We start from the raw sequence: 21,986 nt of genomic DNA, 5'->3' as shown, positions 1-21,986 counted from the left end.
TCAGGTCCAGTGACAGTGAAGTGAATTCCCTAATGAATGGGGTCTTTTTATACATAGAGGAACCCTGCCAGACACCACTTGCCTCAAGCATTATCTCCTGGATGATTATTTTTCTGCATTTCCACTGCCTCTTTGGTGGGAGTGCAACATAAATAATGCAGTCTGGTAAACACTGCAGAGTACTTATAAATTCTTGCATCTTAACCCCACTTCCTGCTGCTTCATCATACAGTTGAAAAAAAAAATCTCTTACACTAATCTTAGCTGATGTCAGTAGCTGTTGATTCCAGCTTTGCACAGAGGGCTGGCATGCCTGCTGGCAGTTTTGGACTATTCCTGTTTAAGTGGTGAACAGCAAGCATTTGTGTCTTGAAGTTTCTTACTATCTTAAATGACATTTCTCTCTTCCTCTACTGTGTGACTTTATACTAAGTAATTTAGGAGTAATAGAAATGAAACTTAAAGCTATTATTTCTTCTGAAAAATACATTATTAGTGGAGTAAGAGGCTTCTGTTACCTTGGTAAATATTACGGTTCCACTAAAAAAGTCCACAAAACCATCAGCTCCAGAGAGATCTTGGTTCCATTGTATCAAAATAGAATCACATGCCAAATCTTATGGACATCTGAAAACAGCCCTTAAACAAAAGACAGTTGATTTTGCTGATAACAGAAACATGTTAACATCCTTTTCCATACAATATAACTAATCCTAACTTTGACAGAGATGAACATCAGCCATAAATTCTTGATAGCCTCTCACACTTTCATAATTGAATGAGATTTTTTGGGCATGCACATAAAGAAATTAACTAAAAAGCATACACGATATCAGAAAAAAACAAAAAGAAAAAAGTAAACTGAATTAATTTTAGATTATAAATGAAGAAAAATTATAAAAAGAATAATAGTTTTAAAATAAAGGAGGATTATACATGTTCTTTCTGACACAATTTAACAAAATGTGAGAGCTACTATTATAAAATCTCTCGAACTAATCCTGGGAGGAAAATACTAATAAACCGAACCAAACCCAAGGTTGCTATGTGTTACATCAGCCCATAACACTATGTTACAATCCCAGTGCAGTTACATTGCTTCTGTTACTTCACACGCACCATGCCTTTGGCACTGCACCAGATGTTTGCCTCCAGCCCATTCTGCTTTTGAATACACATTCTGATTATCAGCAAAGCACACATTTTAAACATGTTCAAAATTAAAGTATTTTGCAGTGACAATCAAGCTCACCTACTGGACTTGGAGTATCTAATAAATCTAAATGCTATATTTCTATATCATACCATGGCTTTGCTTTGCTAATAGATTGACAAATGTAAGTACTCTTGCCTGCACACTGTGCCATAAATATGATCTATGGTGTTACAATTCAAAGAAGCAACTAACATGGCTTTTTTAAACCTAAAAAGGGAAGATCTTTCTTAGAATTTTAATAGTTGTTCTCCTGTTTATTAATGTGAAATCCAGTAAATGTAAAAGACCATATAGGTCTTTTTTTTATGTTTGAGAAGAACTGCACGTTTTTCCAAAGTTGTGAAGCGCTTCTTAACCAGCATCTAAGTCACTAACAAACTTCAAAGAATGAGTCAGAAAATTTGACACAAACTTCCTGTAATTATGTAATATATAGGAGATGAATGTACATAAGCATAACTGTATTCATCCTCCAAATGCTTCAGTGAAGCAGTTGACTCTTTGCTTTCAGTTTTGGTCTGAGATTTCTTTGCATTGAATTAAAATTAAGCACTGCAAAATTTTGATGTAATTTGTCTGTACAAGCTGTATGAGTTTTATGAATTGAGAAAAAAAAACAAACCTTAAAAATATAAAAAAGATTAAAGAATATGCTTCAATTATCAAAATATAAGTAATTAAAAGAAAAAGTCCTTTGCAGGAATCAATACTTTTCAAATTTTAGTATATTTCTCATATAAAATGTACACTATTAGGCTGTATACCTTGTGCTTTCTAAGATTATTTCAACATAGACCTTCAAGGGGAACAGTAATATGAAGTACATTGAATCAATTATATGACTTAAATATGTTAAACCTATTCATTACTGTCCTTAAAACTAGATCAAGTCCTTTAAGCTGCTTTCTCCAATCAGTAATTTGTCATTATATTGTAAAATTCAATTAAACTTACAAACACTAATCTATTCTGTAATACTGTGGGATTCACCTAGAGTACTCTGAAAACATTTTTAAAATTAAAAATACACCAGAGATTAAAAAATTTAAGGACCATCAAAGAGTACTGTACAATTATACCACTATGTAACAGTATGTATAAATACTTGGCAATAAAGCTTCAGTAGAGAGTGATTATCAATGAAAAAGTTGTTAATTAGTTTGACAAGGAAAGTTTGGAACAGAAGATGTATCTTCTCTGGGTGTCATTCTTCCATCCCACTGTAGCTGGTCATTGCAGGCCATGCAGGATCCTTTTTCTCCCCCTCATTGTTTTTAACTCTTCCAATCACTCCTCTGATGTGCATTTCTAACAAAAAGCCTTCTGTTGAGTGTGACAGCCAGACCTTTATGTACTGCAAGCCTGAATCTTGTTATTGGTGAATGTCCTCATGCCTGATGATTTTGTAGATTACCCAATAAAAAATGTTGAAAATCAGAAAGGCTAATGGGAAACAAGCTCTGGATATTGTGTCTATCTTCTTGGCCCGGTCAATGAACACCTTTCTCATCTCATCAGGGCTTTTTGGTACAGCTTGAACAGGATTGTTTGGCCCCTTTTGTGTTATTCCATCTTTTGCTTGCACACAGGGGCCCACTCCATATGCTGTAATGCTAAACTGACTATCACGTGTATCATCATCCTGCTGGAAAAAAAGAAGAAAAGAAAGAAAAGAGCAAGAAGGTTTTTTTTTTTTTTTTTTTTAATATTGTTGACAGAAGTCCTACCTGCTGCTAAATAGCAGTTGCACCATTACCTCTTTGACTTCTTGAATCCACACCTTATCTTAAATTGTTGAAAGTTCATCCCTATCAGAATCTGCCAAAAATATTGCTGGATCATTAACAAGCACAGAACTTTTCTATTTGTTTGTAGGTCTGAAATCTATTTAGAGAAGTGAGAAAGCCTAGCAAAATAGTGGTAATTGGGCACACAACTTCTGATTTGGTTTGTTTCCCCATTTACAGCAAATATGTGCAGTCTTCAAATGAACAAATTTCACACTGCTCTTTTAGAAAACAATTATTAAGTCTGTTCATTCCCTTACAACCCAGGATCCTGGCCTCGAGAGATACTCATCATAAAATCACTAAAGATATACAAATTCATTATACTAGTGAGAATTCTGCCTATTTGGCCACTGTATATTTAATTAATCTTATCTGTATGCTTACTTTCTGCTGCTCAATGCATCTGATAAAAAGAACAGTATGCAGTGTCTTAGTTTAAAATAAAAGAAATGGAAGCTAAAGGCCAGATTTTTATTCTGATTAATTCTTCTGTCAGTTCAGGGGAAAACTGGCAAAGACATTCAGGATCAGGGAACTATAAAAGAAAGTGATTCTTAATCAAAAGGCACAGAAACAGTAGATGTTCTGAAGATACACATATTTTCATGGCATACAATTTAAAAATGTATCTTGTGTCTGGAGGCTTGTGTTTAACTTCTCTTTATCTAGATATCCTCAAGTAATAAAAAAGGCATGTATGTACACAAATAAATAATACATAATTTGTGAAGTCAGGGCTAAATTTTGTTCTGAAATATGTTCAGTGTACTCCTTCACATAGACTACTCAAGAATAATTATGTGATTTTGATGGTATTCACCATTTTTTCAAAACTAATGCTAAATTGAGGAATGCCAATTTTTTGTGTCTAATTTATCCTAGTTACTTTAGGATTTTACACTTTTATGAAATATGAAAATTATTACATTAATTCTTAAATAAGTATTTTGAAAAATTATTTTGGTAAGTATTATAAAAAGAATTAAGGAGCTGTCAAATTTTCTTTTGTAGAAGAATTTTTGATATTTTAAAGCTCTTCCTAGCTTAAGTTAAAAAAAGTCTTAAATATATTTATTTGCCAAAGCAAGTCAAATAATTACTGTTTCGATTCAATAGTTAGAAGAATTTTTGTTTTACTTTACCTTACTTTATAAAAATGCAATTTCTCAATGAGAATGACTTAAATGCAAAGTTCCAAATTTTTCATTTTGAAAATGTCTGTGATACTTTGAAAATCTAAAAACACTTTAAAATGATGAATTAAGTTTAAACATATTTAAAGCTTCAATCAAATAATTGCTAATTACTTTGTTTAAAAAATTTGAGTTTTACTATCAATATTATTTGTTAGCTACAAAAGAATGCAGATAATTTACTAAGTTTGAAGTGAACTATTGGGCCACCAGCATGACCATCTGGCAGAGCTGTAGGTATCACAGAAATACTTCTTCATATATGTAAATTCAGTAAATATAGAGACTGATAGCTTACTGAAGATACTGTATCTAAAATCTGTATTAGAATTTGCCTTTAAAAAAGAAAGAAAAATTAACATAAAAGAAAAGGAGGAGGAAAAGGTCACTGACTGACTTTACTATGGAAATGAAAAACAGAAATACAAAATGATAGGATCATTATTTGATGACGTGATAGAACAGAGATTTAATTACTGCAACAGTTCCTCTTCTGTCAGATAAGAATGGGAAATGACAACTTAATCTAGTTGTGTAGCTGTATTCTAAAATAGTTGTAGTTTGTGTTCCACTTAAAAGAAATATTAATTTAGAAATGCATGTACTGTGAGAATTTACTATAAACTTGCCATTCAAACACCTTCATATATACATTTCAGGATTTTGTCTTTTTATGCTTCTCCAGAAAATAATGCTTATGACTGCACAGGTTTAGAAAGGTAATAAAACGATTCTTTTGAGTAGAAGATTTCAGCTTCTGTAAGTTTTCCAGCAGATTCATAATGTGGAAAACCCACTAGGTTTGCCTCAGATTAATATCCGAAGGTGCTCATGCACAGCAGGAAAGAAGCACTTACCATTATCATCAATACTAGCTTTGAGTGCTTTAGTGAAGGCATTTATGTCAGTGACATACTTTTTCTTTTTTTTCTGTTGATTGACTTGGCTAAAGTCCCACTTTTTGACTAGAAATAATTATCAGAATACAGATGTCTGAGTCCACAAATGTAGAAATCATCTGTAGGTCAATAACCTCCCTGTATGACCCAGTTGAGAGCCTTTACAGTGAATCTCCCTGAAAAAGTCCTGCATATTGGCTGAATGAATAAAATTATTTTTTTAAGTGATAAGGAAGCTTTTGTTTCTTTTGTGTCCTTTTTAGTGTATCATCACTAAAGAAAATAAAATTATTTATTATAGATTTTTGATAAAACTTTAGAAATCTTACTATGAATGAACTTTGGTAAGAGTTTGATTTGAAAGCATTTTTCACACATTCAGCTTTAGAATTAACAACTTGAAAGTTTTTCTGCATGCAGTTACATTTAAATATTTTATAATTTCTATTAAAATTATTGTAATTAAGGAATGGAAAAAACATTTAGATAAGAAGATTTATTAGGAAAGTTAGAATTCTTTAGTGGTTTGAAGGAAATAATTTCAATTCATCTACTTCTGTACCAGCATTGTTCTACAAAATACTTAGCTATAAATGAACAGAAAACTGTGAATTTTGTGGTCTTGTGACTATGGTGTTTTCTGTCTGTGTGCTTAGTAATACAATTATCTTGAGAAACAACATGTATAAGGTTTGAAAATAACTCCATAGCCATTTGATTGTATTTAACAACTTGAATACTTATTTGAAGTCTTGACTTTGGTAATTTGATTATTTACTTTTTTATTGCTCAGTTTTGAGAAGAAAAGTGGTATTGAACTGTTTTGCACTTCAAAAAGTACAAAATTTTAGTATTATGTTCTAATCCAGACTTAAACAGATCAAAATGGATTATGAAATTAACAAGACAGTACTTTTACTAACATCTCACGTCATCACATACAGGCAGCAATGGAGGTATATGAAGTTCACATGGGAAGATGTTATTGTAGACAAAAGGACAGGGCCTCTGTTAATGGTTGGATATCACATTATGACAAATGGGACATCTTCTTCATTGTTTACCCTTAAATTTGTACTGCAGATTTGAGGCAAACTCCCATCTATAGGTACTGCACATCTCAAGCCATTGCTATGCTGTAATGGTTCACTGATTTCAATTCCATCAAGAACTCCCTCAAAATACTTTTATCAAAATGGATGGTTGACCAAAAAGAAAACAAAAGAAAAAGGTGTGATTACCATTAAGGACAATCTAGTTTGCATGTCTATTTTCCTCTCTAAAGATATGGTGATCTTTAGATTTTGAAAATAGAACTTATAGACTGAATATTCCCAAAATCTAAATAATAGCTAATCTAAAATTAAATTGTTATTATTCACTATATGTACACGGTTAATATTTTCCCCATAGAATGTAAATGCAACTAAGAAAAAGTTATGATCCTAGGTATGTTTCAGTGTCCCTTCATGACTTCTAATTCTGCCAATTTTTTTCCTTTTGTCTTTTAGGAAGGAAATTAATAACTAACATTCTAGAAGAAATAGTAACATAGTATTTCTGAACAGTTCTTTTCACTGGCCAGGTTTCTTTTTTTGTCAAAGAGCTGTGGCTCATACACTAAGTATCTAATAAAGTTTGAGACTGGGAAGTAAAATTCCCCTGTTCTCATTTGTGTAATCATAAAGACATTAGACTCTTTGAAAAAAAAATCTCCTATACCTACTGTGATGCTAATTGGAAGACAGCATTGGGTGGGCTGCATATTGTGTTCCAAAAAGAGCTTTCATTTATAAATGAATTTAAACACAATCCCAGACACTTCACCAATTTTGTTAGTTCTGTAAAAACTGGATTGAGTCTCTGCAAAGAAATCTGTGAAAGATAAGGAAGATGATGATCATGATACAGATCAATAACATGAAGTTGTTTAAAAGGAAAACCAGTTTGGATAAACAACTGTATTACTTGCATCACTTGATCCTTTAACTGCTTTTAGCTGTTGCTGTATAGGTTTCATGTTGTTCATGTTGCAAACATAGTTCTGAGGAAGTATATGGACTTAGGAGGATTTCCAGGGAAGGTGAATGAGAAAAAAAAACCAAAACAAAACAGAAACCTCAAAGCCCAAAGCAAAGCAAATCCAAAAACTGTATCCACTGGGAATAATTATAGAAAAGAATGGAAATGTGTAAATGGTGATATGAAGGAATGAAGTAGTCTGGTTTCTGTGTCCTTTCTGGACAAGCCACAACAGGCCAAAAAACACATCAGTAAAAAAACCCACAAAACAAACTTTTTAAACAATTGGAATAGATTTCAGGGGACCTTGTGGAATTTTTTTGTCTGTGATGAATTAAGTATGAGGGATCTTTGCTTAAGTCAGGAAAATGCATCTACTTACCTCCCAAAGACACTGAAATTCAATCACAGGACTATTGCTTTGATTACTTGGTAAAAGTAAATATTTCTTGAAATAAATGTTATCTTTCTAATTACAAAGAAAATACTTAGGAAATTCTTCAGATGCCCTACACGTCTGAAATTAAACATTTCCAAATTGATCTAATTTTACACTTTTGCAACACAAAACATGCCAAATCACTAGAAGTTTTGCTGTACTCTTGTAGATAAAATGCCAGTGGCAAAAAAAAAAATAAAAATCTGTATTCAAGAATTAGAATTCACCTGGTAGAAAAACCTGATCTTACTAAAATGTTCCAAGATGATAAGCATACCTAATGAACAAGTTATCCTATCTGCTTTATTTCTCTAATAGTGTAGGACATAAATATTGCATATAATGTTGTTTTTCTTTTTGCCAAGGAAAAAGATTTATTGTTCAAGGAAGCCCCTGAAGTTTATTTTAAATGCAGCTTTTTACATAACTTCTTTTCACCTCTTGACTTTATGGTCAAATGAACATTTCTTAGTATATAGTAGTTTTCAAAGTCAATACAATCTAATCCCTGAGAGCCAGTGGCTGTTTGACCTCGTCCAAAGGAATAACAAACATTCAAAGTTTTATAATCATGAGCTGTAGCAACTGACTTTGAGAAAGATAAAAGAAGAAGTAAAACCAAGTCACTTTGAGTATAGACCTAGGGCCTGCATTTCATGTTATAAATTGAGGTGAATAAACAATAACACTCATGGTAAGGAAGGCAAGTTATTAACTGCAGTTTTTAATCTGTAAAATGTCATTTATTATTTGTATACCAGAGGATTTAAGATGTGATCCAAATTTCTTTTTTGAGAGATAAAATCTCCATGCTGTAATGTTTCAAGTCCGGTGTACTTGTTGGGCAAGGAAAGGTTTCACAAAACATTGAGAACCAGAAAAGCAATCAGCTGAGCTGGTTCTAGAGCTGGAGAAGATGAGTTCTCTGTACAAGAGCTCTAGCTCTATGTGGAATGTGAGTGAGTTAAGTAACATCTAATTAAATGAGTATTTTCTGAAAAATTACTGTTTTACTAAAATCATAACCTTGCATAGAAACAAAGCATTTTGTGGCAAATTTAGAATGAGAAGCTTGTCTCATGATGAAACATAGGTGTACAGGGAAAAGGGAAAGCCCCATACTCCTGAATATATTTAATACCCTCACCTGAAGCACATTATGAAGAAAAGCATTGAAATGCATGTCTCTGCCCTTCAGAATCAAAGTGAAGTACTTGGTACTTTATTGTACATCTAATATATCTAATTCTAATCCTGTAATTTTATGAGAATTTAGCAGGCAATCTACATAAAGCTAAAGACTGTCTGAAGAAATGTAAAATTAGAATAAGGACTTTTAAGCGTGAATTTAAAAATACCATGTTCCAGAAAAACACTTATCAGTGTGGTTATTCATGCACAAACCTTTTTCTTTAAGAGGTCTTCTCTTAGAAGTACTTTTCATATTGTGGTTCCTTTCTCACATACCTCTAAGCTGAAATTTAATTGATTGTGATTGCTGAATGAGTGTCTTTGGTGAATTTGAAGTCTTGCTAAAAGGGAGTGGAAAAGAGATTTGGTTTGATTCTGAGGAAGGAAGGTACTACCTGCTAGTTCCTAGTCCTGTGGTCATAATATTGACCTGCATTTAAGAAAGATATCACTTAAGCTGAATGTGGTAAATTTGCTTGAGATCCAGAAGAAACAATAATACAAGGTGAGAGATGAATGGACTAAAAGTATAGTGACATAAAATATCACTTAGCACAGTTGTTTGATACACAATTCACTTGTCATTTACCTACCCCCTGTCCAATAATTAATGTCTGCCCCACCCCAGTCTTCCCATTCCAAACCTTAGGACAACTTTCAGAGAGCTGCCATATTACAAGAACAAGTACCTTGTTAAAAAACTGTTGTTTTTTCTGCTGCTCTCAGCAGGAAGAAAGAAACACATTTTTCACGAGGTCAAACATTGAATGCAGGTACTTGCAGTATGAAACATGCTCTAGTCTACACTACATGAGCTTCTCTGTGCAGCTGAAGAATTCTGGGACTCAACACATAGTGACAGGCAAATGTATGAAAATGTCATTTTCACCTGACTGTCTGGGCTGCCTTGTAACACAGAGTCTGACTAACAGAGACTGCCTAGGTAAGCCTTACAGCAGTGCAGGCCTTCAGTATCTTCTAAATAAGAGGGAAACCTGTAAAATATCTTCTCCTGGTGATGCATGCAGTAGACTGGCTTCAGCAATGAAAGATGGTTGAACAGAATTGCATTGCTATGGTCAGACTTTCATTCACTAGCATATTCTAGATAGTGAGTGGCTTTGCATGATATCAGTGGGGGGGGGATACTTATTAAATAAGTAGGCTGGAGAACTATTTACACTCTGTAAAATCTGAAGTAGGAATTATATGTTGTAAGAAATTTTCCTTATTACTTGATTTAACTACAGATTTCCGAATTCAAACTTGTAGCCTTAGCTGTTTGGCTTTCCACACTGGTAGTGAGTTGTTTTACTGGTAGTCTGTGTAGATCCAGCACTAATATACCATTACTATAATTAAATTTCTTACTAATAATAGGAACAGCTAAAACAAAATTACAGACAGAAGAAAAAAAACCCAAACTTACCAGCCTTTTAAAGTGAAATATTTGTTCTTCTACCAATAATATTACTTTGTATATTAAAAAATATTTGCATGAAACACAGCTGTTAAGGCGTTGAGATTGAGTATTAGAATGAAATTAGGAAACAACATTTGTTGAACCTCAATGTAGCAAAAACTGCTGCAAATACCAGCAACATTCATTCACTGAAGTAGAAACTAACCTTTCTAGCAGAGTGAAATGCATGCTTGTGCAGATGGCTCCCACATGGCCCATGCCTCATTTAAATCCCTCTTAATCCCTCTTCGAGAATCCAAGTTGGATTTATGCAATTCATAGTCCTTGTAGTGACCCTCTGCCTATAGTAAATTGTATGCTGCTCTGCCATTTTATGTCTACTGCCCCTTCAAGATGCAGTATGTTCACCAGACTAACCCTGAGTCCTGGCATAATTCAATCAGAGCCTGTAAAGCTGTGAACATGTTACTTTTACCTTGCTCTTCTTCCTCTTGCGTCGGAATCGCAGAAGCTCTTTATGCTGCCTCGACACAAAGTTCACAGCTGCATACTCCAAAAGTGCAGAAAACACAAAGAGCAGACACACTGCCATCCAGATGTCAATGGCTTTGACGTATGACACCTAGGAGAGGAGGCAGGAGAAGCCTGAGTATGCTAAAACCACAGATGTGGAGTTTAGTGTTTGATGGCAGGAGGAAGTGCATTAATATCTCCACATCCCAACAATAAAAAACTTTTAATGGAAGTTAGACAATAGTAAGTACAAAAATTCAATCTATAAATATTACTTTTTTGTGAAAAAGGTATTCTTTTACAAAAAGCGTTGAAATCATTAACAATTCCTTACAGTGTACTGTGTATTACATCACAAACCAAATAATCCTCAAAAACCAGATGCTTTTCCTTCATTTGTCCCACTGAGATGTGTGAATGACACTAAGGAAGCAAAACACAGTTTGTAGTGGGACCAATGGGAATTCCTGCATTAAAATGGATGTGGCTGAAAGTTCCTGGAATAAAATTTAGGTAGAAGAAAGGAGATAGGTGGAGAGGTCTGATGTGTTCATTCTGTGCTAATATAAATCACAGTAAATCAAATGTATAGTTTCAAATTAGTTTTTAGAGCACTCCATTTTATCTGTTGATGCTAACTTCGGGTGCATTCATTTCCATATATTTAGCACACAAAGAATGCTCAAATCTGTCAAAGCTATCTGTTTTAATTTTAAAAAAAAAGTTAATTAGACTGTCTAAAAATATGTTAAAACTAATACAGAATTGAACCTTCCATATTTTTGTTGTAGACATTTTGTTTCTATTAGCTGCAATGGCACATGAAGATGGTAAAGGAATAAGCCTTAAAATGAAATGGTAACAATTTAAAGCAATAACAACTTGGAAAAAGGAAATAGTTAAACATAGAAATAAATTTTAAGTGATTTTCATTGTGTTGAGATTAATTTTATGCAATTGTTTGGACCCGATAAGGTTCACATTTTTCTACATTTTAATGTAAATATGTTTGCAACCAGTGAGCTAATTAATAATTTAGGCAGTTTTGAGAAAGGAATATAATTGACAATCTATGGTAAGAATCTATGGCCTTTAGAATTTCAGTCATATCTGCTAGCATGTCATCAGATACAGGCACGTAAAAAGCATGAGCCAGTCAATTGTTAAGCAGGATTTATGGAATCCTACTTCAACAAGTAGCATTACAAGTACTTTCACTACTTTGAAACAAGTAAAACTTTACAAGTAAAACAAGTTTTACTTCACTACTTGTTGAGGTTTATGAATTAACTAGATATGTGGCTGGCTATACAGCTGAGACAGGGGAGAAACAGAATATATTTGGAGAATCAAAAAAACCCTAAATATTTCAAAATTATTTATCTGCTTTAGAAAATGACGGGATGCTAATAATTAAAAACATACGGCTGTTTGAAAGTGTTTGTCACACAACCTTATGATTAATATAGCACAAAACAAGGAAATTCAGCTTACTTTTGGAAGAGATGCCCGTGAACCTGAGCTTTGTGTTGTCATGGTCAGTACAGTTGTTATGCCTAGAGCCACTCTGGCTGGAGCTGCATCCATGTTGATCCAGAATGACACCCAGGAGAGAATGACGATCAGGAGGCTCGGAATGTACATCTGGATGAGATAGTAACCCATCTGCCTCTCCAGGTGAAATCGGACTTCAATACACGTAAACTTTCCTTTTTACAGCAAAGAAGAAATATTCAAGAGAAATACAATGTTTTTACTGTCAATATCTAGTGCACACTCCTAAAGAATATATGCTATGTCAAATATATTTGTTCACTAGAAAATGACTTATGTTTTGAGTTCTCTACAGTGACTTGTAATAAACACAGTCCCCATTATAACAGGAGTATCTTCTTGAAAAAGGTGCAGAGTATCTCAAAAATTAAGAATTTGATAAGGTATTAAATTCTTATTTTCTTGTTAAAACCCCCCACAATTCATTATAACAAGAGGAAATTTCCTCTGTTAGATCACACTTTTTTGCGACTGAAGATTTGGAAATACTTCTGTGTACAAGGAAAATGCTTGCTTCTCCATTGTATAAAACATCCTTTATATTTGGTTCAATTTTAAGCTCAATTTGATCTTTATTAAACTAAAAATTGGGAAAAATATAGTGATATCAGTAAGGGCATTAAGTTGGGAGAATCAATAGCAGAATCTCTCCCTGTGTCCCGATTCAAACTGCTCCAGCTCATAAGATAAATGATCAAGTTTCAAACACTGATTGAATACTAGAAAGAACAGAGATTAGGAAACTTTAGGTAGGTAATTAAATGATCTAGTTTTATCTAGGTACTGAAAAAAAGCAACTTCTACTTACTTGTTCAAAGCAGAACAAAAGAAAAAAAAATCTATTGGTAGTTCATAAAAATTTCATAAACCCACATTTTTATAGTATTCAGATGATTGTGGGGTTGGGGTTTTTTTTCCACCCTGCAAGCTGTAGATGATTTCACAGATCTTGACCTAGCCTCATAAGATTTTCTAATTCTGCCCAATGGCCATATCAGTCCCATAGTGGTGCTGAAGGCAATAAGTAGTGTATCCATAAAACAGTTTCTTACAACAAATACACATAACTCAGTTTTCTTCCTTATTTTGAGTGAAAACATTTCCTAATCCTAAATTTAACAAGGAAGGCTATATCAATAGGTTTCTTAAGTGGTTTGAAGAGCTTTGGTTATGTTTTCCACTTGTTTTTGATAGATATTCTCCCAATCAATTTCTATTTGCCAAAATGCTGTTTTATATAAAATTTTTCCACATTGATACTTATTAGATTAAAAAAATTATGTAATGGATTTATAAGCTTATCCCATACTAGAGTTTTATTCTGTGACAATAGTGTTAGGCAGAAATGAACTTCAGATAAAAGTCAAACAAGTATTTTCATTCTAGGGATATTAAGTGTTTCTGGACTTCATTATTTTCATAACAGTTCTTTTAACAAGACACTAGGTTTCCTATGATCCCATAATGAATGTAATTTTATGACCATTTTGTTCTGTTGAGGAACTAGAAAAATATTTAGAAAGACATTCGTTATGATGTTTAATTTTAAGGTTACATTCTGTATCTCAGGAGTTTTTCTATCTGCAAACTCAATTATTAGTTATATTCCTAATTTCCAGCGTTTTCTGAATTCTATCTACACTCCTGAAATCTGTGTCCCAGATCCTGGCTCAACCTCAGCTTCAAGAATGATTTCTGCCTCAGTCAAGGAATGAAATCCTGGTTTAAAAAAGTGAATGGGAATTTTGGTGTTTAACTCAGGAAAGGCCAGGATATCCCCCTATGTTTCTCTTCCAGGTCTTGAACAGGATACCTATGCAATTTAGTCTTTCACTTAGCAGTTCAGTACACCCCACGTAACCAGAAGTTCTGCACTCCCTGGCCTTTCTTGGAGTCATATTCTTACTTCAAACTGGTTCTTACCCTGAAGATTTCTCTTTTCCTGACATTCATTCTGTTAATTCAGCAGCCTTGGACAGCATCAGTCTCTGTCTCATACATCACGGTAAATCGTGGTGGTAAGGAGTGACAGAAATGCATCAGCCCAATCTAAGCAAAGCTATTGTATTTGGCATCATATCAGTAAGAATTGTTCAGCATGCAACATTTTCTTCTTATAGCATCCTATATTCTCCTTTCAAAACAAATTAGGAAATGAAACTAAGGAGCATAAGGCTGCATAATATATGCATATATGAAGCATCAATAAACATCAGCTATTTTTGTTGTCTTTTTCTCCATTCAGAGAAATGTGGGATAAGAGATATGAGTTGCTTTCCTCAGGACTCCAGTGGACTTGAACTTTTACAGACTACTCAGCACAAAAATTTTGTGGTCCTTAAGAGTGAACAGTAAATAATATAGTAGTTCTGATATGGATTATTTTATGTGGTTGCAAATTTGACTGAACTAAGGAGGAAGAGACGAATAGTTTTATGCAACAGAATCCTAAAAGAATTAAAGAGATTCTAAATGAAAGAAGTGCAAATGGAATATAATGTAACCACAGGGAAGGAGAGAAAAAAGCAGGGATAATGAAGAGGCCAGAACTAGGACTAGATGATGTATCAGATGAATTATACAAAAGCATTTTTTGCTTGGTTTAGTATTTTTGTAAATATCATTGGCCAAGAGAAAAAAACATCTCAAAACCTATAACACCAAGACCAAATAAAAAAGTTGAAAAAGGAAAAAAAAGTTGAAGGTGTCTCCAATCAGAAAAGTACCTTTGCTTAGTTCCACATGTGTGAGAGAGTTAAAACCTGCCTTTTTCTTAGACCCAGAGAGTTTATGGACTTGCCAGGCATACTTCCAGTGTTTCCTAGTCAAGACTACTGTGTTCCTCTCTTCCAGTACAGCACTGAAAAAATTAATAAATAGCAGCTCCTCAGGAAGACTGGTGGCTATCCAGCTAGACACTCTTCTCTGTTGCTCCACTGCCAAGTATTGGAGAAAGGCTGAGGATGGAAGTCAGTCTCAGCACTGCAGTTGCAGCAGTTGCTGGTCTAAGTGTGAACGAGTTGATGTTAGCTTTTTTCCTTCCTGACTGAAATCAGAACCACCTGCATAAACTTGGCTCATGAAGCTGAGTGGAAAAACACCTGCACTAGCAGATGTGAGCTCCAGCCAGCAGAGGCAGTGCTGGTTTTTTCTCATGTGAAGCAGCATCCAGCTGTGGGCCTCCTTTCTCTTCCTTTATTCCATTTCAAATTCACAGCCAGGTTAGCTGTGGTTTAATCTATTTGACTGGATGCTTTAATGGACAAGAAGAGGCATACCCATAAAGGCATCTCAGCTGGGGAATGAGACAGACAAGCAACTAAGATCATTGCTCTAATAATTCCTTTGCAGTACATGAAAGGTAAGATCTAACTCATTTTGATATGCACTGTGAATGCCACAGAGAGTGCTACCAGAAGGACAAGAATCCCTTGTGGTATTGTGGCTTTGCTGAGGCTGAGTTACAAAGACCTGATGGTAGTTGCAGAATAAAGCTAAACAGAAGTGTGCACACAATCCATAAAATGGATTTTTGTAAAGCAAAGGAAAGAAAAACTATGCAGGGCTTCCCAAAAGAAAGATTTTTTTCCTGAATTGAGGTTACATTTTTTGTGTTTGTAAGTTAGTCTAACCAGAAATTTAACTACATGAAAGGCCCCAAAAGTGCTGACTTGATTAGAATTGTACCTAAGCATGGGAAGTGATTGTACTGGTATATATGCATGTGATGGTGTATTTTTGTCCCATCCATATTCTTTGGTAGCAACAATGTTAGAGCTGCTGGTCTGGTGAGATTTCCATGCAATGTTTGAGCTGAAACCATTAGTGTAGTGAAAAAATAAAATTATAGTCAATCTATATGATTTTTCTTTTCCCCAGAAAGGATAAATTGCTTTTCTTTGGACTCAATATCCAGATCATGTACTTTTTTTGCTGTTGTTTCTTCCATGGCCAACTGTGAGTAACCCAAGAAGAGCCTTTTTCTACTTCAGGTCAACTTTACACTACACAGCCTCCTCTGATTGTGGAGGTCTACTGCTGCAGGCAGCAGCATGATTGTGTCATTAAAAGGTACTGTCAGTAGTGTGGGATGTGCAAGAGAAATCAAGCATAAGTTGTAAATTCAGGCCATAAAGAGTCCTATTATATAGTTTCACCTGTCTCAAACTGTCCCAGAGGTAAGAGTTGGTAGGACTTAAAAGTGTTTGTCTCCTTTTAGCCCTTAAGGTGTCTTTTGGGAAAAGCTTTGTACCCCTACAATGTTATAAACATGTTACAATTCTCAGGAAGGATGAGTTGCTATTCCTGAAGCTATACAGAAATTTTTAATAAGGGAGAATTACTTCAGGATTCTGAGTGAAGGAAATAGTGTGCCTGAGAAACAATTAAGAAAGGAGTAACGATTATTAAACTATGAAATTAAAAATTAATAGCTTAATAAAATCTAAAATGAATAAGTATAAACAAACAAGAAAAGAACTAAGCATACAGACTTCAACTGTTAATCCATGCAGAATGGAGAGTTATCTGCTGAAGGTTGTTGATACTATTTTAGATAGTAGTAAATGGTAGTCTGACCTTGCAAGTCATTGATAATGCTAATAAATCATTTACTGTGAAATATCCTATGGATATAGAGAGGACTGTGGCTGAAAGACTAAACAGCTTAATGAAATTACATTAATCTATTTACTTAAAATAAGAATCTTATGCTTGCTGAATAGAGATGATTTAAAGCTCAGCAAAATTGAACTGAGTTAAGCAAATCTGAATACATCTTTATGGTGTTCTGCAGAATATATGTCTTGGATCTGGGAAACAAATATTTCATATTCTGATTCCAACACATCAGTCACTATGGTTGTAGACTACACAACTCGTATTTTACCAGTGACTGATAGCCAACAAACAGCCAGTATAGCAATCAAAATATTGCTAGCTATGGAGATTTGCTGGCAGAATCCTGGGGCAATTGGACTGTGATGATGTTCCTCTGCAACACTTCACTTTTCCTCTTGAAAAACAGCTAGAGATAAAGGTTTAGCATGAAATTAGAAAAAAACTGAGGAAAGGAGAAAGGGAGAGTGAGACTAGTTCAGTGGCTAGGATATGCTCAACCTAAATGGCTGACTTATATTTAGTTCTCTTAATACAATACTGACCTTCTCCCATTTGCCTGTCTTCTGAAAAGTCATTTTTAGGCACCTCAATTCCTCCACTCCCCATATCCCAACAGAAAACTTAAGTTCAAAATGAGCTTTAAAATTGCATTAGACAGAGGATTTGCCTCCTGGTGTTATTTGAAACCTCTGCTGTGTTTAACATTTTTAGACATGCAAAAATCAGAATTTGTCATCTTATGTGAAAAAGATAACATATTGCAAAAGCCAGCTGATACTCTTTTCTTTATAGAGATAAAAGTAATGACAGTTCTTTCTTCTCAAGACAAAAGTTAAAGACTCTTCTTCCACAATGAAACAATAGGTGGACTAAAGAAACAGACTTTGTATAATCAATGTAATATGGCCACTGAATCTTATGCCTTTGACTGCTTTCTAAAGTTTAATACCTTGGATTCACAGGTTCTTAATAAATGGTTATCACTGCAAAGTTTTGAGTATTTCTATCTACTCTCTGCACAAGGAAAAATATTAACTCAAAACAAATATCCGTTGCAGGAAAACCCACACTGAGGATAGTTCACGACATATAATATATATTGCAAATATGATTTTACTGCAGGCCATCATAGATCTTTCCTTTGCTGTATTTCTTGAGCTCTTCCTTAATGCTGGTTCTGGCACTTGTCTCCTCCTGAGCTGTGGAATTTCAGTGTGCTAGGCAGCAGAAAGCTAGTCCTTTAAATACCTATGTGTTAAATCCCCAGACAGATGAAGTTTGATCAGTATTATCCTCAGACAAAATCATTCATCGTGTAATTAATCAAAGCTTTTAATAAAGGCCCTACTTATACAACCCCTAATGTTTTATCTAGTACTCAGGATGGAATCACCCTGGCAAAGGTCGTTGCCTTTAGTGAGAGTGTGGCTATTGGCTCCAACTGTCTTCAGACAAAATGGATCAGAGAAAAAAAAACAAAAACAGTCCCCCCTCCCGACCAGCCCCCAAAAAACCCATCATAACAACAACAACAACAACAAAAAAACCCCAAAAACCCCAAAAAAACCCCAAAAAACCCACCAAAAAAGTGTGCTTTTTAACTTTTAAGTTATTAATGTTGAAAGGAAATTTTTTGAAAATAATTTTATCTTCTAACTGCAAAAATGTCTTAGCTGAAAATAGTCTCAGGAGAAAAATGAAACAGTATTGACATAAGAGGGATCACATAGACCACCAGCACTTTCCTTTTGTCTTTTTGTTGTGTTTTTTCTTTTTTCTCTGCATCCATTAAAATAAGGTTGTAATTAACATCTCTTGGCAACAGCATGTTATGTATAACACTGCAGTCAGAATAGCAGATGATTTTCATAGAGAGGATGAAAGAGAATGAAATATTTAAACTGACTTTTCCATGAGGCAATACTGTCCCCTTTACTTTTTCTCCTGTTGGAGTCTACCAGAATCACCACAAGAAAAGCAGTCCACTTGATTTTACCTTGTTCAGTAAAGAAATTTTCTTTTTACTCTTCCAAGAATGTGATGTTTTTGCTTGAGAGGAGCTCTGCTTTACTTACTACTGAAATACAGCTAAATGCTTTCTGTTCCTTTGCTTTCCAGTGATAAAATTTTTTAAACAATTCATAAATTTTAAAAATTGTTTACATAATTAATAAATTATGTGTATGCAAAGCTCATTATTTCAAGAAATTGTATCTATAAAACTGATTGAATAAGTAGATTTAGCTGAAATAATTTTCATGCCTTTCTAAGAAGAAATCAGAATAATAAAAAGCACTTGGTAAGTGCAGTCTTTAGAAACTTTCCAATTTGTACTTTAATATATATTGCAATTTAAGTGTATTTTGCTAATAAAAGCTGCTTATAAAAGTACTTGTTTTTTCCACCTCATAAAATAGATAAAACACTGCATCTATCTTCATATAGCCTGAAGAGAAATTATGATTTTCCAGTGTCTAAATATAGAACTAGACAATTTATCATTTACAGGGCACTTGTCCATGTATCCAAAGCCGAGATTCATTAAATGATTCTAGGAATGTGCTACCACCCAGCTTTTCTTTCAAGTCACAGTCTGTGGATATCAGCAACATATTGGGGGAAATCAATGCTGAGGATGTCACCTGTCTTTGACTACACAGATTCCTGGACAGGAAGGAAGTGTCTTTCCATACAGTTTTTTGGAAAAAAGTACTGAAGTAGGTGGTAAATTTGGCATTGGTGTAAGACTGATAATGGCTGCAGTAAAAGACAGTTGAAAATAAACACAGAAAAGGGAAACCATTTCTTTTTCAGCTTGTTAAATTTGCATTTGCAGTTCTCATATCCCTCAGAATGGATAACTGAGCTGCATTGAGAGGATCTTTGTAGGCTGGAGAACCCAGCACAACACCAGGGCAAAGACAAATGCACAGATTTGTGATGGGTATGGAGCAGCTCCCTGCCCTGGTTCAGGCTGAGGATGGACTGGGTAGGTAGCAGGTCTCCCAGGCTTGGGAGCCTGAGAGATATCAAGTGGAACAGAAGTCTTGTGATGTGAAAGACTTGTCATGTGCTGCACTGTGTTAGCAGGGACAGAGAGGGGAGAAGTATAAACTGAAGGCCATCTAGATGTAATGTTTCCACTTCCAGGACAATGATGAATTTTTATTCCACGAATCTTTAAAGTAGAATGCTCAAATTTTGATCAGTGCAGGGTTGACAATTGTGGCCTATTTGCCCTTCAGAAAAATGCCTTGTTGGAGTCAGACAGTGTCATTTTGTGCATCTAGGGATGGTCGCATCCCCAGCCTGCCATAGATTCTCTTTTCCAAAGTGTTTGTAATTTCTGCTTTTTCAGCAAAGAAATGAACAGCTTCAGAGATTTCACACCCACAGACTATCTCCTGGGTAAAAAGTACAAACATTCTTTTTGCAGAAATGGTAAATGGAAAAAACCTGAGGGAGTTAAAAAGTCACATCTTAAAAATCACTCCTATAGCCTCAAAAAGAGTCTCAAAAAGTAAGGGTTTGAGTTTTTGTCAGAGTAAGACATTGAAGTTATGTCTCCTTCAATCACTGTCATCAAGCTGGCAGCAAAATAGCTGAATATAAGGCACCAGGTCAGTTGAAGGTAAGACTTAGAAGGGCCACAATATACAGGTTGTTAAATGACTTTTTTGACTATGAGGGAACAAATGGGATCACGATAAAAAATTGTGTTTGGAATGTGCATGTAAAGAAATCATATGGGGAATGTGGAGCTAAGGAAACCTCCTGTTCATCAAGATCACAGTTATCAGAAATAATCACATACAGAATCTGTCAGTTCTGGTGGTGAGTGCAGCAATCACAGCTCCACTGTTTCCAGGACCACTACATCCAATTCTTTGATCCAAAAGGCATTATTAGACCTAAGGCAGTTCTAGCAGCATCACTCAAGGGTGGATGTAATGCATTATCCATCATGCAGGAGTAAAGCCAAGACTCATTCTGCCTGTTAAACAATGCTAGAATGTATAAATTCATGCTACTGTATATTGGGCTTTTTGCAGCTGTGATTGAGATTATGTGACTGAAATAAAATTTAGGTATTGCATAGTAGCCCAGGGAAGCAATTAATGTGATATAGGAACGTGGCAAAGCAATGGCTAATGGTTCATGTGTGCTTTTTTTGGGTTGTTAGGATTCTACTTTGCTTTCCAAATTGGTCACTGCGAATATGCCTCTAGATGCAAAACATGAAAATTATCAGAAATGTTGTTGTGTCACTTCAGAACACAAGATCTGATGAGCCATTTTGCTGTACTGTTGCTGAAACTGTTATGTCTCTATATTTAGATGCAGTTTATTTTTCGAGCTCTGGTACAGTGAACCATTTTCATTTGGGAATGAAACACTGATGAGACATGCACTGATGAGTTTCCACATACTGTCCTGAAGCTTCATGTTAATTTCCTTCACAGGGAGAATTTTGGGATTTTTTTACAGGATGTCTCAGAAGAGCTTTCCATCCTGTGCTATAACTAGATTTAATTTGAAAATTATTCTTCGGTCACTTACTGCATACCAGCTGCAGCTGCTTAGCACTATTTTAAGAATTCATTTTATCTAATCTGTCATAGGCCAGACAAATAGACTTCATATCATGTTTTAAAAATTGCTTTTTGTAAATTTTGGTTCTTGTGGAGTATCCTGAAGGCATACCTGCCTGCAGTATCTCATTGCAGAAGCCTTAAGAAAGCACATTACTGATCATTTATTGAAGTGGCATAGTGAAAATTATTGTTATCTTTAAATATAATGTTTATGGGGTTTTAGCCTACATTTATGGGGTAGTTAATAATATTGATTGTAACAAAGAAATAAAACGAATTCTTACTCTCTTAGAAATCAAACCCCTCTAATCAGATTAAATTTGCTCCATACTGAACACTTAAATTTAAAGAAATACTTTGGACAAAATACTGTTATCTCAAATAAGAGATTTTCACAATAAATGTAGTCCTTGATGGGCAAAACCACTCTTTCTTTCTGATTTGCCCTGACAAAGTTCTATACCTGCAATTTTGGTGCTGTAACTCAGAGCAGGCTGCTCAGCTGCTTCCTCTGGTGAGGACATGCCCTTC

General features: G+C 34.6%; 1 protein-coding gene across 6 annotated transcripts in view; it reads right to left on the bottom strand.

Moving 5' to 3' along the window:
* Positions 1–1,077: 1,077 nt before the first annotated feature.
* GLRA3 (glycine receptor alpha 3) overlaps positions 1,078–21,986 on the bottom strand; it is a 76,362-nt gene continuing 55,453 nt past the window's right edge. For 2 of the 6 annotated variants that reach the window (XM_079305687.1, XM_079305690.1), the window contains 4 exons: positions 12,181–12,395; positions 10,649–10,795; positions 6,163–6,282; positions 1,078–2,861 (listed from right to left, as the gene is read on the bottom strand). In XM_079305687.1, the coding sequence (XP_079161813.1) occupies positions 2,589–2,861; positions 6,163–6,282; positions 10,649–10,795; positions 12,181–12,395 (755 nt within the window). In that variant the 3' untranslated portion in view covers positions 1,078–2,588. Of the gene's footprint in view, positions 2,862–6,011; positions 6,283–10,648; positions 10,796–12,180; positions 12,396–21,986 lie in introns of all 6 variants that reach the window. The other 4 variants (XR_013774241.1, XR_013774242.1, XM_079305688.1 and 1 more) reach the window with 4 other exon arrangements.

This window comes from Erithacus rubecula (assembly GCF_903797595.1).
Source record: "Erithacus rubecula genome assembly, chromosome: 5".
Classification (NCBI taxonomy): domain Eukaryota; kingdom Metazoa; phylum Chordata; class Aves; order Passeriformes; family Muscicapidae; genus Erithacus; species Erithacus rubecula.
The sequence above is the reverse complement of the archived record's forward strand: the minus strand, read 5'-3'. Positions and strand labels throughout refer to the sequence as shown.